At 43.0% G+C, this 18,427-nt stretch overlaps 1 protein-coding gene across 8 annotated transcripts in view; it reads left to right on the forward strand.

The window, feature by feature from the left end:
* ARHGAP26 (Rho GTPase activating protein 26) overlaps positions 1 to 18,427 on the forward strand; it is a 470,178-nt gene that overhangs the window by 297,082 nt on the left and 154,669 nt on the right. For all 8 annotated transcript variants that reach the window (XR_004036031.3, XM_030841061.3, XM_060296385.2 and 5 more), the window contains 3 exons: positions 792 to 879; positions 2,557 to 2,615; positions 4,352 to 4,457. Coding sequence is in view for 7 of the 8 variants with exons in the window: in XM_030841061.3 (XP_030696921.1) it covers positions 792 to 879; positions 2,557 to 2,615; positions 4,352 to 4,457 (253 nt within the window). In the remaining variant the exon portion in view is untranslated. The remainder of the gene's footprint in view (positions 1 to 791; positions 880 to 2,556; positions 2,616 to 4,351; positions 4,458 to 18,427) is intronic.

Here is an 18,427-nt window from a genome sequence, read left to right on the forward strand (position 1 = left end):
TCAGGAGTTGATATCATTATGGTGGTTTTATTGCACGTCTTGGTTTAGGGCCATTTAAAATAGATAAGTAATGGAATCAAGTCATAGTTTAGAAAATATAAAACCCACAATTCTACCACTCTAACCTCACCACTCTTTTCAATGTAGAGTATTTCCTTTCAGCCTTTGTTCACTTGAGTTTCTCACAAACTTTTAAATCTTTTTTTTTTGCTTGACATTACATGATAATTCAGGCATTTTCCATTTTGCTATATAGTTATCATTATCATGTAAATGCAACATGATATTCCATCAGGAATATACCATGATGAACTTAATCATTCTATCATGGGCTGTATAGGTTGTTCTTTTAAAATTTGTTCTGCTCCAAAAAAAAAAAAAAAAATTGTTCTGCTGTTTTCAAGAGCAGTGTATGTTGAACATTTGGGATGTGTGTAACTTTCTCATGCCTTATCTTATTTCCTGAGGATGGGTTGTGAGAAGTGGGATTACTGCTTCAAAGTGTCTAAACCTTTTTAGGACTGGATACGTATTGCCAAATTGCTTTTCAAATCTGTTGCATTTATCTCATCTGCTTCCAGCAGTTTCTTAGAGGATTAGTTTCATTGCATTTTTGCCAGCAGTAAATATTTGGATTTGTAAACATTTTTCTAATTTAATGAGGAAAAAATAGGTGTCCTTTTTTACTCTGGATTTCTTTGTTTAGTAGGGAGGTTGAATGCTTTTATGTATGCTTGGTGTTTAGCTGTATTTTCTGCTCTGTTTTACCCATTGTCTTTTCTTCATTTTAGACCCCAAAACAGCTTCTGAAACAGAAACGGATATCTGCGCCGAGTGGGAGATAAAGACCATCACTAGTGCTTTGAAAACCTACCTAAGGTAGGGACTTTCCATTTGCGGTGCATGATGCCAGCTTGTTGTCATGCAATCAGGAAGAAAGTTTTATTTTCAGCCTCCAGAGAGCTGTTGGGTGGGTGTTTGAGATGTGGAAACAGCTTATGTGTGGGTGCAATTAGCTCAGCTGGTCAAACCGATTATAAATCATCCCTAGTTGATGGGTTGCCATTGTGCAGTGGTGCTATGAGTGATTTAGGAAGCTTTGCTCTTTTTGAGAAGCCACTATGATGATTAGCCTTTAACAGAACCTCAAATGTGGAATTCCCTGCAATCCCCGAATAATCTGCTAAAAAAACAAGGGATTGCGTATCCTATTCTGTTGAGAATGCGTGATTACGTACCCTACGTATCTGGGGAGCTCTGCGCCTTGCACAGATAGAGTATACTGCTGACATTGTTCCTCAAAAATGAGAACTTTATGGCACTCCTTTTTGATTCCTTCTGCTTAGATTGGAGAATATGACTTCATTGGAGAGGAGACTGCTTTCCTTGTAATAATACGTGTAATATTCCTGCTACCTCCCACCCCTCCCTTGGTTATTAAGGGAGTGGGTGATTGACCAGCTGCTCACATCTCAGTTTCCCGAGTAGACTGAAAGCCATGCTGGATGTGAAGTATAGGAGTATGATAGTTCTCCACTGTAGTTCTTCTCACACAGGAAAGTGGGGGTCTAGTCTTAAACAAAGAGGAGAACTATAATCACGAATTGCATAAGCCTTTGTACAGGTTTGTCAAGATTTAGTTGTCTCGAAAGCCACAGAAAAGGAATTGGTGATGCAGGTTTTATTGGCTGTTGGGGAATTGCTGGAAGGCTCTTGGAGTCAAGAGTGAGATGTCATGCAAGTGATGACTAAGAGTTGAATCAGGGGATCCGATGAGAATAAAATAAAATCTGAACCAAGACTCATGGATCGTCTGTTGAGAAGCTTATCATTTAGACTATCAGTAAAAAACCCTCAAGTTTACAGTTAAACATATTCATAAAACATATTCATATCCCAAATACTACCATTGTAGTTTACACAAAACCAAATGGTAGAGGTTTGTATTTGGTACTTATTTGTGCATGTTGATATTGATTAGCTAATGGACAATAAGTATAAAATATATTTTAAATAGCAGATAAAATTTGATTGTGTCATGCCTAATATTAAGGGTTCTAGTCCTTTGGCATTCTGGAGCAACACTCCATAGTGAATTTTCCACAAAAACACCTACAAAAGTCTTGCATAGTGTATCCAGATGAAGTGCCTAAGGTGCCAGGAAGACGAGAGTTTGAGAACAGGTGATTGCAAATGTTGGGTTAGTTGCCTGTTTCTCAGACACATCTTAAAATGCTCTTGTGGAGGGCGAGTCACTGACTGAAAAGGAAATCTCTCAGTTTGTGCTAGACTTTTGCATTTGCACTTTTCTGGTTGTGACTCTATGAGACATAAGTTGTATCCATTCCCTTAAAAAGGAGAAAGAATGAACATTTCAGGTGAAATCTCAGGACCCTTTCAAAAGGGAAACTAAGTTGGACTAAACTGAGTTGCTGTTGTTTGCCTGTGATCTTTGTCTTTGAGAAATGTAATACAGTCTGGCCGCCTCTAGGCTGCTAGGTAGCGAGAATAGGATTGTTTTCATTAAGCTGACTAGTGTGTATCCTTTTATTTCAGAATGCTTCCAGGACCACTCATGATGTACCAGTTTCAAAGAAGTTTCATCAAAGCAGCAAGTAAGTTTTCTTTTCACCACATTTTTAAGGGGAAAGGAATAGATTTTGCTATTTCAAAGAACAGTCAGTGTCCCAAAATAAGTATTACCTAATCCCTCGTATTCTGCTTGTCAACTACCCACATAAACACTCCTGAGACTGTCACAGAATAAAAGCGAAACCAAGTCAGATTGCTAAGGGCCTTGTTAGCACGTTGAATTTACAGTCGAGGGGAAAAACGTCAGAAGTGAGTTTGGGAGTGACAGAGAGGTGAGAAAAGCAAGTTTGCCTTTTTCATTTTGATTATTGGAGTTCTAAGTCCTTGGGTTTTTTCCAGCCCTGGAGTAGCATTTTTCGGAATGAATCAGACTCTGCCCGTTACCTAAATTGAGCATCGGACGTATTTCCCTGAACCTGGCACCATTTATGTAACTTCCCAGTCCTCTTTCCATCATGGCTTGCATTTATAGCTTCTGATCTTTCTTCAGCTATATCATCTAAGCCCTGAGCGCCATATTACTGGTATTAAAATACATAGGGTTTAGGTGCAAGCCACCCTAAGTATACTGGACTCTGTCTATGTGGGGCAGGCCACCTGTAAGGGGCAGTAAGATTCTCTATCAGATTTAAGTCTGGCATGAATCCCCGCCGTGCTATTACGTCCATAGCCTGTGCCTCTCCCTGTTCCTTTAAGCCGTCAGAGTTTGTTTACCCTGGTAGCTACTACTGGCCTAATTTAGGAGTACCTCTGTTCTGGTGGCCTTATCCACACACAGCTGTCCCCGTAAAGCAGGAGAAAGACCTGGGAGAAAGCTGGAAGTGAAGGTGCTGTTTATGTGATTTCTTTCTCTGAGAAATTCCAAACCCATAGCAACCATTCTCTAATTAAACCTCACCTCAGTCCTATAAATAGGTGTGATGAGTGCCATCAATGTATTTCCCAGAGAAACGAAGCCACGTACCCAAGTTCAACCAAGGGAACGTGACAGTCCGTGATTTAGGTTATAGGTTGGCAGAAATATTTCCTTATTTTATCTGCCATTCCTTTCTTCTCCCAGGCTGGTTGTCACACATGACTTGAGAATAACTGGACATTTCCCTTGATGTCTTTGATGCTGTCTTGAGGTGTTATTTTGATATTTGAGACCCTTGCAAGGCTGTTCATGTACAATTTGTTTATCCCTTGACGAGTGCATAAAGTTACTTCCTTCCCTGAAACGAAGCTGCCACTCTGTATAGCCAGCTGCTCCCGAGTTTGTTCCTGCTCCAAGTATGCAGTTGACTGGCTCCATTTCATCACGTCATCATTTTGGCGTGAACTTTTTGACGGTCATTTGTTTTTCATAGTTGCTTGTTCACATCTTTATTTAACAAACATTTATTGGGCACCGGCCACATACCTATCACCGTGTTAGGCACTGGCTAGAAGGGAAAATGGAGGCCCAGAAGTGTTAACTGACTTGCTACAAGTCCCTTGCTGAGAACCTCAACTTTTTGATGCCTGTTGGTCTCAGAAGGTAATTTCTGATTTTTTAAGTGAGAGCAGTCATGTTTCTTAATGAACTCTGTTACGGAAAGCAGCATTAAAAGCACTTTTAGATCTACTCAGTCTAGTCACAAGTACACAGAACAGGATCTTATACCTCTGAGAAATCCTCAGTCTCTTGTTCCCAACATTTGGTTTCCTCTGATTTTTGTCTTATAAACTGGTTTAACTGTGGCCCTGATCCAGTATCGCCTCCCTCCTTCCTTCACAGAGCTGGAGAACCAGGAGTCACGGGTCTCTGAAATCCACAGCCTTGTTCATCGGCTCCCAGAGAAAAATAGGCAGATGTTACAGCTGCTCATGAACCACTTGGCAAAGTAGGTTTAAGACTGATTGCTGGCCTTTCTCTCAACCCTGGAAAGTTCTTATCTTAGCACTAAAGCTGGTCTCAGTTCTGCTTATGTTTCCTTCTCCCACTGTTGCATCAGGTATGCTGGAGGCTCAGGAAAGAAATGTGGGAAATATTAACTGCAGTGGGTAACAGCAGCACATGCCAGATGGGCTTTGCAGCGGAGGCTGGGGAGGTGCCCAGGCCACCAGGCCACCAGGCAGAGTTTGCAGGGCGGTTTGTGTTCTTGTGATGATCAAGGCCAATAGGAGTGTGTCCTCCATGATACCAGATCACCAAACAGATTTTTCAGGAGTTACATGTTCTTGTGATGATTAAGAGCAAACAGGAATATGTTACAAGTTTACAGACCTTGGATTTGGAATAAAGAGGCCTGGCTTCTAGAGTTGATTCTGTTCTTAACAAGCGACTTAACTAGCCCTGGACAAGCCACTGACCCCTCGATTCCTTAGTTTCTTCATCTGTCAAATATGGATAGTAGGCTCCCCCTTCTCTATAATGTCATTGATTTTAAATGTTACATGTATTAAAGCCTTTGAAGAAGTATAAAGAATAGAGGAGAATCAAAGAAAGTCAGTGGGGGCCTGATTTTCCTGCTCGGGATAGTTATACTCTTGGAATGGTTTGGATTTTTTGTGTATTTACTGTTGCCTGAGCTGCTTTGGATTGGCCTTGCTGATGATACCCCTTGCTGTATCAGGCACTACATGTGTGGATGTTCTAACCTTCTCTTAACTTTGATGGATGTTCTTTATTGGAGACTAGCGCATAAGAAAAGACAGACTGTAACAGTTAACCGAAATTGTTAAACTCTGCATGCTGTGGAACTGACGTGTTATAATTTCAGCGCTTACCCGCACTTTGTTCTGGCGTTAAGTCATGTCTTTGGGATAATTTGATACTCTGCCGAGGGAGATTATCATTTGTTTTCATGTTTCTAGCAAGCACTTGATATTTTGGAGAGAGAGTATAGATGTTACCGTAAAGATTTCCATAGGTCTTAATGATGAAGGAACGAGAGTTTTGCATGCTGGTGAGAAGCAGTTAGGCTGAGTAAAGGGTTGCTCCATTCCAGGTCACATGTTTTTTCTTGCCATGCCATCTCTGAACTGCATGTTTAGAAACAATTAAGTGTAGCTGAGAACTTGCAAATTTTCAAGGAGTATATGCACCTCCCCCGCTAATGTCAAAGAATCCTGATGAGTGTGTTTAAAATAATGGGAACTGGGCTTTAAAAAGTAACTCCAGATGCTCTGACATGACGGTGTGGTGCCTGTTCCACACAAACCCAGTCAGGCATTTGTGAAACGGGAAAGCTGGCTTAGATCTTAGTTGCACACTTGAAGGGCCTGCACCCAAACAGAGGAAGTTCCAGGTACATCGTCCAGCCAAGCACGTGTGGCGATGCTGCTGACTGTTTAGTGCCCACTGGGTCTTAGGGAGGCCTCCATGGCTTCTGGGAGCAGCTGAAGAAGGGATAGGAAGCAGCTGAAGGCAGTCAGGCTGTTCAGGCTGTGCAGTGTGATGAGAGATTAATTGGACTGAGAGAGAGCAAGAGTCATTGGTGATGCAGTAAAGCCAGAACTGAATCTTCCCATTTTTAAAATGCCCTGAGGATTGTTAGGAATCCTAAAGAAAAAGAAATAGAAATAAAAAAATCCAAAACCCTTAAGGTGGGTATTGGACCAATGAACCTGTTCATCTCCTGGCGGACGCTTCACTTTCTCCCTCTGGTTCCACCCTCTTCTCTCCCAACCCCATTAAGTTCAGTCTTTGTCCCTAAGCCCAGGAGAAGTACAGCTGGAATGTGCATGTTAAAGCTACGGCCTTGACTTTTTGCCTTCTAAAGAATTTAAACCAATGTTGTTGCTGGAGTATTTATTTTATAGCATTTCTGGAGCATTGTGTGTTATCTTTGATACTTAACAGTGATTTTCTTTGGTTCTGTGAGGTTAAGTGGCATTCCTTTGTTCATGTGATCCTTAAGAAGTCTACATATAGACAAGCTCTCATGACTGTAATGTGAGTTGGTCATGATGGTAGAACACACAGACTCCCGTTATCAGCGGGCTGTGTTCTTGGTCTCTGGAGCCTCTAGATTTAAAATGTCCTGGAGGAGATGAGTATAAATGAGCACTGCTGAATTCAGTAAGGAGTATTTACTTCAGTTTGAAAAAATGTTTTGGCACCCAGAGGAGTTCTAAGATTCTACGTAAACTCTCTATTCTCATTTACAGCACTGTCCTATTTTAAAATCGAACAGGAAGGGAAAGTTAACTTGGGACAAGGGGTTTGTCTGTTTCATTCCTGTTTTCTCAGGTTCAGACTTACCCAAGGATATGCCTGAGCTATTGTTCCTCTGGTCTACTTACTTAATGGTCAGCTTCCTTCCTAAGTTTTGGTTTCAGGGTTGGTTCTGCTGGAAAACCTGGTGTTTACTTCTCTCATTACTTACTGTGTTTGCCCTGTACATCCCAGGCATCTGGTTCAAAGGGAAGATATTTTGTGTATTTTTTTAAGTACTCTTTTGAAACACTTTACGAAATTGATTTCCTTTAGCTGTGGACGAAGAGTTAAGACATTTTATATTTAATCCCAAGTAGAAATACATTCAGAGGGGAAAGAATAAAAACTCCAGACCTCCACGCAAATGATTACCAGGGTACATCCAAATCGCAGAGCTCTCGGATTTGTTTCAGACCTCAGAGGGAACATAAAAATTATAGGCAACTCTGCACATATTTTTGTTGTCCCAGCTTAAATCTACTATGAAAATTAGATGTTTTCTATTTGGAACCTGGAATCTAGTATACAGTCTGGAGTCATGTACCTCAAAGGATGGTTACACTCACCTGGGGTGCTTGTTTGCATTGACATTTACATTGCTGGGCCCCCGCCTTGATCTGCTGAATTGGACTCTGCCTGGGACTCTGCATTTTTAATTTACTTCCCAGGCAAACAGTCTTTTGAGAACCACTGGCCTAGAGAATGGGCCATATGCAGGGATTCTCTAGGAGGGAGAAATGGTATTGAGAGGAATGGATTGGAATTTAGGAGGTTATTAGAAGAAGAGAAGAAGAAACTCAAAGCAGTGAGTTCAGAAAAGGAGATTTTATTTGCATAATTAAATTACTAAAAAAAATTGGTTGTGATTTCCCACGTCTCTACAATTATTCGCCTTTCATTAACTTGAGTGTTCAGCAAATGACTTTGTTTTAAAATCACACACAAAGCATTTTTAATAATAAAGAAAATTGCCCCCAGCTGGCTTTGGGACCTTGTGGAAATCATTCAACATCTCTGAGCCTGGTTTTGTGACTTCCCTTCCAATCACGTGAATCTGTGTTTTCGTCAGATAGAAAGGGGGCAAAAAAAGAAAAAAATTCCCAATCTTATAATTGTAGAAGGAAATAAGAGTAGATGAGTAATAAAGACTAATTTCATGGTAGCTCCCCAATGTTTGCATACCGTTATGACTCCAAGTACGCTGTATATCCCCACACATACCATTCACAGTGGCTCATTGGAACTTTATTACAGTGTTTATGCTGCATGGGAGGATTTCAAAGAGCTCTTCATACATCCGGAATGGCTATTAACAATACCTTTTCACAGCTGGTTTTCCCGAAACACTTACTGAGAAATAAATCTTAGTCTCTTTTCTTTTTTGAGGCAGCTACTCCTTTGTTGCCTGGTGGTGTCAGGAAGCCAGAGCCCTTTTCTTGCTTCTCCAAAGAAGAATTGTATCATTTTAGATGCTTCGGGCTGCAAGAAACAGAAAATCCAATTCACAGTGGCTTAAACAATAAGGGAATCTGTTGTGTCATTACACAAAATCAGTCCTGAGGGTTGGTTAATTTCTTGGCTCATGAAATACTTGTGTTATTTCCACGGTCCTGCTCACAGCCAGCTTCACTGTGTTGGCTAGCTCCTTTTAGGATCATAAGATGTTGTGTTGCATATCTGCACCTGAGCGGTTGTCCAGGGCAGTAAGGTATTACAGTTGATCCCTGAGCAGCATGGGTTTGCACTGTGGGGGTCCACTTATACATGGGTTTTTTTTTTTTTCCCCAATAAATATGCACTGTTTGTATGCATAATGCAATATGGTTGAATCCATGGGTGCGGAACCACAGATATGGAGCGCCAACTATAAAGTTATATTAGGATTTGCAGCTGTGCAGAAGTATGGTTCAGGGGTAACTGTATTTCTTCTCTGAGTCTCTTTTTAAGAGATGTGATGATACTTTTCCCAGAAGTTCTCCAATAGACTTCCTATCCCATCTCATTGGTTTGAAGCATTCACTAGCAAAGGGAATGGGACCACTGTGATTTTTTTACCCCAAACAGGATTTACCTGGGTCACTTGTGGGAGGCATGGATACCCATATAAAAGCAGGGCTCTGAGTAGGCAACTCATAGTGCCTACTGCAAGTAATCCAGGTAAAATAACATTTAACAAAGAGTATTAAGTCTCTTGAATGATCTTTGCATGGTGTGCTAACTCGATCAGGACATGTGGGACAAGACCAATTTGGGAGGGGAGATGAATACACCTGCCATGTGGGCACATATACCCTGAAACACCAAGATTTGTGGGGATGGAGGGTGAGAGAGAGAAATGAAGAGGGCAAAATCAACTTGAGTCCCATTGCCACTTGCTGATTCTCTACTGTTCTTTTCATTACCCAATTGCTTAATGTTTACTTGGATAATCTGTTACGTGTGACTTTCCCAAAAGGACAAAATTCTATAGATTGCAAGGATCAAGAAGGAATATTGTGGGGCAAAGGCTTGGCATACAAGTGAGACCTTATCAAAATAATAGGTAGACGCCATTGCTGTAAGTTATCCATGGTTGAACATCCAGTGGCTTGGCTGTTTTCTCCGTCCTGTGACTGGAGTTTGAGTACTTCCAGGCATCCCTGCAAGTCAGGAAGGACGTATTCACATTTCCTTCATGATCTAGATGCAGAGTGAATTGGGTTCATGTAAAGATGCCTGTGGTTATTAAAAAAAAAGAATCATTGCTAGGCTTTGGCACCAAGGAGGATGGGCCCTGGTAGTTGACTAGCATCCCTTAAAGTTCTCAAGAAAGGGTCCAAATAAAAGGAAGTGACTACTTGGCATTAGCATATATCTTATACATACTCTACTATGCCTTCTTCCTCCATCCCAAGTCTAGACGATAAGATTTAGCTTACTGGAGAGCTGTTGAACATACGAGAAGCGCTTCTTATTTCCTTGCCATCAAGCGTAGTCCAAACAAAATAGCCGTGGAATTTTACAAAGCACATTTGAAAGAAAACAGTACTTTTGAGATGATGTCTTTCTAAGATGGAAAGCTCCGGTGAACTTCTCTGGCAGCCTTCCCTTGGCCATACACCCTGGCTTCGGAACCTTTCTTTTCTCTAGTAACCACTAGACACCCACGGCTGCTGGCACAGAATTGCTTGGCTGCCGGGCCACGGGTGTTGTGGCCTGATAGCCCCCCAGAGCCACGTTGACCACATTCTCCAGGTCCATTTGGCTTCTGCCCCACTGACTCCTACCCTGGACCGATAGTTCTGGTGATTTTAACCCCTCACTATCTTTTTTTTTTTTTTTTTTTCGGTACGCGGGCCTCTCCCTGCCGTGGCCTCTCTCGCCGCGGAGCACAGGCTCCGGACGCGCAGGCCCAGCGGCCATGGCTCACGGGCCCAGCCGCTCCGCGGCACGCGGGATCCTCCCGGACCGGGGCACGAACCCGCGCCCCCTGCATCAGCAGGCGGACTCTCAACCACTGCGCCACCAGGGGAGCCCCCTCACTATCTTTTGAATCTGTCCACTTTCTTCCGTGTCCATCACTACGTCCCTAGTCCGAGCTGTCATCATCTCTTCCCCAGGCTGTTTGCAAAGGCCTCTTGCTGGCTTGCTCTAGCTGGTGGAGCTCTGGCTCCCCGCCAGGCCGCAGAATGCATGCTCTGTAGCAGGGGAACTTGGAACACTGTGGATCCCAACTTGTGATTCCCCTGCTTAAAAAAACATCAAAGGCAGCTTTCCCCTTGCTCTTAAGACAGAACTCTGGATATGGCCTCCAGGACCTTCTCCGGACTGGACCCTTTCAGACTTTGCAGCCTCGTCTGTGTCCCTCAAGATCACACTGCATCGCTGCTGCATGGTGCACAGTGGACGCGCATGAGTATTTGTTGGGTAGAAGCATGAAGCATCTCTTAACCATCTCTCAGCTATCCTCTTCCCCGCTCCCTCTCTTTTTTTTCCCCTCTGTTTGGAACGGCCCCTCCCCACCTTCTGCCTGCCAAAGTCTACTTCATTCTTTAGCCTCAGCTCCAATGCCACTGCCTACAAGAATCCTTTCTGCCTCAGGTGCCCTCTTGCTTTCCTGAACTCCCATAGCCTTTGCTTATTACTGTCTTTCAACGTGTGTCACATTCCACCTGTGGGACAGTTTACAAGGTATGTATCTTCTCACTCCTACTAGGTCATAAGCTCCCGGGGGACAGGCAGTCTGTCTTCCTTTATCTTTGTGTCTTACCTAGAGGTTGCAAACAAGGGCCTCTAGCCAGAGCAACCCACACATGTGCTCGATTTAGTATTGTTGTCCCCCACATCGTTGTTTTAAAAATTTGGACAGGTTTCCAACATTTTTAACAGGGGTCATTTTACTTGGAAAAATTCAGATCTCCTTGCTAGCAATTGGCTGGAAGTAAGTGAGGGCCACACCACATCCCCCTGGGCATGCCTTCTTCAGTTTGCCTAGTTCCTAGTAGTCCCTGTTGTGCCTGGCCATGGGGTAGACATTAGGGTGTTCAGCCCTTGACCTGTCTGTCTGCTGATCCCAAAAAAGGGACTTGATATTTGGTGATCACATCATGAACAAACAGAAATGAGCTGGGAGAATTATTTCCCTGACCAGCTCTGTTTTCTTCCTGAAAGATTTATTATTTTTGATAGATTGGAGATCCCTGGAAGAAGTGAGAGATACTGCTTCCAGGCCTGTTTATGTGTTTGGGGCAGGGAGAAGAGTGTATTTTTTTAAGACTAAGAATGGGATTCTCAAAGGACCTTCTCTAGCTATTGTTGGCAGAGCCAAAGGAAAATCTATTTAAAGGGACACTGCAAAGAGGACAAACACATATTTTAAAGCAAACAGGCAACGTAGCACTTTAAATTAATCGAAATGCAGAAGAAATCAGAGCTCAACCCCTATTCAGCCTACTTGCCAGACTTTCACTTACTTTCAACCCAGGAATTTCTCTCTTTTGTGGCCTTCCAGCCTTCAGGGTTAGGAGAAGGAAAGACACAAGTTCAGTTTAAATTTTTTGCTTTAAAAAAAAAAAATCAAAATTCCTGAATTCAGGGAACTAAATCTTTCACATCATAAGAAATGCCCATCGTGAAAGGGGAAATGCTCAGCTTCAAGCTGTGAACACTCAGCAGTCTTAGAGCCCCTTTGATTTGGGTCTCTTGTTTGTTTTGATTTGTTCTGCTTCTGTTTGGGTGAATTTTTTCAGTGACTTTCCTGGTTTTTGATACACCTTTGATACTTCCTTTTCTGAACCCATGGAGTCACCTATAGAGTTCCCTTTCAAATTCAGGGAGGAGCAAAGGAGAGGATGCTATGTTTTCCTCTCTTAGTGGCTGCCCTCTTTTACTTCAGGGTCTTATATACATGAGAGTATTAACAAGCATGGACACGACTTTGTTTCTTCTTTGCCAACCTTATCAGAGCCAGATTTCTTTCCGTCCCTCCTTCCCTCCCCTGCTCCTTCCCTCCCCCCTTCCCTCCCTCTCTTCCTTTTCTGATTTTGAGTCCTCTCCCTTTTTTTCTTGGTGAGTCTAGCTAAAGGTTTGTCTGTTCTGTTTATCTTTTTAAAAACCAGTTCTTAGTTTCATTGATCTTTTCTCTTTGTCTTTTTTAGTCTCTCTTTCATTTATTTCCGCTCTTTTGAGCCAGATTTCTTATGTGTTGGCCATGGGGGTGGTTTCATTAAGTGTCTCTCTTCGGTGGAGTGTCAGTGACTAACTGATTCACTTGCACTGTTTTGAGCACTGAAGCCCTCTCTTGCCGTATCCTCTTTGCATTGCATGGTGAGCATTATCTGTGATATTTATTTTCTTACACTGACTGGTTTTCCAACCAGCTCACAGCTATTGTAGCTCAAATGTGGCAGCTGCAGCGAGGCAGCTGGCAGACTTCAGGGTAATTGCAGTTCATCTGTAGGTGCTTGAGAGCTCAGTGATAAAGAGAACATTCTGGAGCCAGACTGCCTAGTTTTGCTCATCTCTTCTGAAACCTGTGTGAAGTACTTCAGTTCTTCATGCCTGAGTTTCCTCATCTGAATAAGGAGATATAATAATTGTATTAGAAACATTTAAATTAGCACATCAGATTCTCTTGGCTTCTCCTGTGCGTATTTCAGCCACCACTGTGGTGACCAGTTGTGTAGCCTCCAACTCGTTTCACGCAGGTGCAGCCTGATAGCTGGTAGCCTCATGCCCTTACCATGTGCCTCCTGCCTCTTACCGCCCACCCGAGGGAGACATGACACAAAGTGCCGTCCACATGTGTACAACCTGGAAGCAAAGGAGTATGAAAAAAAGCAAAGGAGTATTAAAAAAATAAAACTTTGACTAATGGGAGGTGAGAGCTGGGCATACTGAATAGCAGTCATTAGGTAGCCTCTCGGAAGATGGTCCCAAGGGATGGAGCAGGTATTGGTGCTTGAAGCAGGTAGGGGTTAGCTTCTCTGCCTCCTTCCTCCTGAGAACCCCCAAGTAGAATAGAATAGTGTCATATAAGCCTTCACCTCAGACTCTTCTTTCTGGGAAACCTAAAGACAACAATAGCACCTACCCTCTTAGAGTCATTGTGAGGGTTAAGTTAATTCATCCACCTAAATCTCTTAGATGAGCATCTGGCAAGTAGTATAATGTAGGCTTTCAGAGAAATCAGGGGATGGAGGAAGGAGGGTCATGGAACTGTACCTGAAGGTGAGGGAAGATGGAGAAATTGTTCTAACGATTAAACCAAAACAAGGCATTCATACTGAAGGGATGGGGCTCTCTTCACAGTTTTGTTCTTGGCAAGCAAAACCCTTAGGGCTGAATGCCGAAAACATAGCACACATGGCTCTTACCCACTTGGGAGATTTGCATGTGTGCATATGTTTACTTTTGCTTTGCTTTTGTTTTCTTGGCAGTTTGTGTGTGTTTGGGCCAAAGGGCTGAGCATCTATCTCAGTCTTCGTAGCAAAGGGTGAGCCAGCATTGGGTCAGCTGGGAGAAAGCCATTGCTATCTGCTTTCAGGTCACACCTTACACCAAGCCTTACAGTTCCCTGTGAGTATTCGGAGCTTTTCATGAGTCACATGCCCTGTGGAGTGGTGCACCTGTTTGAAACAAGCTGTGTGGTGCTGATTTCCACGGGAGGTCAGCAGCTTCTCACCCTCACCCTCCTGCTTCTTGGTGTCGCAAGGCTGATTTCATCTCAGAAGCAGCTGTCTTTGCTGCAACTTAATAACTCTTAATTTCCTGGAGAGGGAGCGACACGTTTTTATCATGAAGAGTCATCTTAGTCTGCACGGTCTGGAAATTTCCACTCATCTTTGTGATCTTTGAAATGTTTCTCTTTGTGGAAGAGTCTGACTTATCTTCTTTCTTGCTCAGTGTGACTGCCTTTCAGATGCCATTCCCAGATTAAAGAGTCTCATCCAGTGTGAGAACGGTTCTCTTTGCCTCCGGTTTACCCCTTAGTGTAGTCTTCACATGGGTCCCCCTCCCTGAGTCACTGAAATCTGTAATGAAGGATTAATCTACGCTCTAAGAACAGTTGTACATGTATTTGTCTTCATTCTGTCTTGGTAAACACTTTGGCAGTTTAACTCAAAAAGGGCATTTGAAGAAATGTTAAGGCGATTTGAATTTTGGTATCTATCTTTTCTGCTTTCTCACATGTATTGAAATGCTTTTGTTTAAGCAGTTTAGCATGCTGATTTAGTGTTTCCACTTTGGTAGTGTAAGTATAATCTTCTTGGTTCTGTGCAAGGTGGTAGAGGAACCCAACATGTCTGGCTTGTTGGTCTACTGCAAGACTCTTCCTGTTCACTTGGAGGTGCATAGGATTTGATAGAACAGAATCACTGTTTTATTAAAGTCAGGATTTCAGTGAGAAAATGGGGTAACCCTAAGGCCCCAAGGAAGAATTGGTGTATTAGGTCTTTGGTTGTAAGAAACAGACGTCAACTGTGGCTAATTTTCAAAAAAGAAGAGAATTTACTTACAACCTTCTTGGAGTAATTGAAAGCAGAGTTGAACCATCAGACATTGGAACACAACTTCAAGGGCCCTTACATGCCTCACATTCTACTCCACGTCCCTACACCATTCACTCTTCTCTTCTAGATGATTGTCTCAGATGTTGCTTCCTGTTTCACTGAGAAAATAGATGCGACAGGAGAACGTCCGCAAGCCACCACACCTGCGCCCATGTTCCTGTCTTCTCTCCATGGGTGATAGAAGAACACTCAGTGCTTCTACCTAAAGGCAGTCCCATCACTGGGGCACTAGAGCCGATCCCCGATTGCATCCAGAAGGATTTGGCTCCAGTAGTTTTGCCCTCTATCTCCTTCATCATTGACTTTGTAGTTTCTGCTGAATCTTTCTCATCAGCACTTATAATTTCTGTGATCCTTTACAAATGAAGAACAAAAACAATGAAACAAGAAACCTTTCTAGATCTTGCATCCCTTTCTAGATACCATTCCTTTTCTCTGTGCTCTTCTCAGCAGAATGTCTTAAATAGTTGTCTGTGTCACCGTGTCCAAATCCTCTCTTGAACCTACACCATTCGGGCTATTTTTTTGTTTTTTTGGCTGCGCTGGGTCTCCTTTGCTGCGCATGGGCTTTCTCTAGTTGCGGCAAGCGGGGGCCGCTCTTTGCTGCGGTGCATGGGCCTCTCATTGTGGTGGATTCTCTTGTTACGAAGCACGGGCTCCAGGCGCGCGGGCTTAGTAGTTGTGGCTCATGGGTTCTAGAGCGCAGGCTCAGCAGTTGTGGCACACGGGCCCAGTTGCTTCGCGGCATGTGGGATCTTCCCAGACCAGGGATCGAACCCATGTCCCCTGCATTAGCAGGTGGATCCTTAACCACTGTGCCACCAGGGAAGTCCCACCACTCGGGCTTTTACACCTACTGCTCCACTGAAATGCCTCCTGTTGGTGTTGCTAAGTCAGTTTCAACTTACCTTCCCTGATGGTTCTGAAGGACTTAACACAGTTTCACACTCTCTCCTCCTTGAAATGCGTTCTTCACTTGGTTTCCAGGTCATCATACTCTCCTGTTTTTTCCCCCTACCTCCTTGGCTGCTCCTTTTCAGTCTCATTTTCTGTGCCCTAGGATTTATTTGCTCCTTTGATCCTTAGACCTGCTCTGCCCACTTTCCATCCTCTCTCTCCCCAGTGAGGTCTTGCTCTAGGATTACAACCTCCAGCCCCAGTGCTCCCTACCCACTAGCACTGTTTAATTTTTTTCCATAACATGTATCACCATCTAATATACTGTATATTTGACTTATGTATTTATTGTTTTCTTCTCACTGAAATGTAAGCTCTGTGAGGATGAAAATTTGTCTGTCTGTACACTGCCTGCAACAAAGCTTTGCACGTAGCAGGAGGAGCTCTCCATAAATATTTGTTGAATAGTGAATGAAATAAAGGGTGGAAAATATCCGGGGAACTAATGGGGGGCCCTGGAGCACTACCTTTTGAATGTCTCAACTCTGAACACCTTTGTCTTCTTATGATTCCACTACAGGTTAACGTTACTAATGAAGAGAGCATAATGGCCTCCCTTGGGTAATGCACTCACTTCTGTGGCGAGGCAGTAGTGGGGTACTCAGCTGACATTCTTGGTAGAACCACATCTAATGGGAGAGGGGCAATCCAAGGAAAAATTGGAGTATTTGTCTTTCTCTGTCTGACTTATTTCACTTAGCGTAATACCCTCTAGGTCCATCCATGTTGTCACAAATGGGAAAGATTTCATTATTTTTTATGGTTGAGTAAAAATTCCAGTGTGTGTGTATGTATCATATCTTCTTTATCCATTCATCCATCACTGAGCACTTAGTTTACTTCCATATCTTGTCTATTGTAAATAACGCTGCAGTGAACATTGAGATGCATGTATCTTTTCAAATTAGTGTTTTTGTTGTCTTCGGCTAAATACCCAGAAGTAGAATTGCTGGATCATATGGTAGTTCTGTTTTTTGAGGAACCTTCATACTATTTTCTGTAGTGGTTGTACCAATTTACATTCCCTACCACAGTTCACAAGGATTCCCTTTTCTCTCCATCATCACCAACACTTGTTTCTTATCTTTTATTTTATTTATTTTTTATTTTTGTCTGTGCTGGTTCTTCGTTTCTCTGTGAGGGCTTTCTCTAGTTGTGGAAAGCGGGCGCCACTCTTCATCGTGGTGCGCGGGCCTCTCACTATGGCGGCCTCTCTTGTTGCGGAGCACAGGCTCCAGATGCGCAGGCTCAGTAGTTGTGGGTCACGGGCCTAGTTGCTCTGCGACATGTGGGATCCTCCCAGACCAGGGCACAAACCCATGTCCTCTGCATTGGCAGGCAGATTCTCAACCACTGTGCCACCAGGTAAGCCCCGAGGCAGGAGTTCTTTAGACCCAACCAAGTTGTCAATTACTTGCCGCACAGTCTTAATTTGGATGTTTGGTGGTCGTCTGGGTGGATCTTTTCAAGCCCAAAGAGATAGAGCAATAGGAGAATGAGAAAGACTGAGGGGGAAAAGCCTTGGCCTCAGTGCGCTTCTTCACGGCCAGAGAACTGGTCTCTGCCAGATCCTGCAGGCGACGTCAGCTGCCACTTAACCGGCTGCTTGAATCTACATGGCTCAGGGTAAGTCCCAGCCACCCTTCAGAGGGAAGCCCTAGCCCAATAGGCGGATCGAGATTATGGCCTTTGAGGCCCCGCATTGGGTGCCAGAAAGGATGTTGCAGGAAAGAGAGTGGGGTGCGAGAGAATGGTCACATCCCAAGTCATGTCTGAGTCCCTGGAATGGCCGCCAAGTGTGGGTTCCTGGCTTTGTGCAGGAAAGAATTCAAGAGCAAGACATAGTAAAGTGAAAGAAGGTTTATTCAGGGAGATACACTCTCTATAGACAGAGTGTGGGCCATCTTGGAAGGCCTTGTTTCTTATCTTTTTGATAATAGCCATTCTCACAGGTGTGAGGTGATATATCATTGTGGTTTTGATTTGCATTTCCCTGGTGATTAGTGATGTTGAGCATCTTTTCATGTGCCTGTTGACTATCTGTATGTCTTCTTTGGAAAAATGTCTATTCAGGTCCTCTGGCCATAGCTTAATCAGATTTTTTGATTTTTGATATTGAGTTGTATGAATTCTTTATATATTTTGGATATTAATCCCTTATCAGACATATCATTTGCAAATATCTTCTGCTTTTAAGTAGGTTGCCTTTTCATTTTGTTGAAGGTTTTCTTTGCTGTGCAAAAGCTTTTTAGTTTGATGTAGTCCCACTTGCTTAGTTTTGTTTTTGTTACCCTTATTCGAAGAGACAAACCTTAAAAAGTATTGCTAGGACCGATGTCAAAGAGCTTACTGCCTATGTTTTCTTCTAGGAGTTTTATGGTTTCAGGTCTTACATTTAAGTCTTTAATCCGTTTTGAGGTTTTTTTGTTTTTGTTTTGTTTTTGTATATGGTCTAAGAAAGTGGACTAGTTTTATTCTTTTGCATGTAGCTGTCCAGTTTTCCTAGCAACATTCAATGAAGAGACTGTCTTTCCCCCATTGTGTATTCTTGCCTCTTTTGTTGTAAATTAATTGACCATGTAAGCATGGGTTTATTTCTGGGCTCTCTATTCTGTTCTGTTGAGCTATGTGTCTGCTTTTGTTC

Source organism: Globicephala melas, chromosome 3 (genome assembly GCF_963455315.2).
Source record: "Globicephala melas chromosome 3, mGloMel1.2, whole genome shotgun sequence".
Lineage (NCBI taxonomy): Eukaryota > Metazoa > Chordata > Mammalia > Artiodactyla > Delphinidae > Globicephala > Globicephala melas.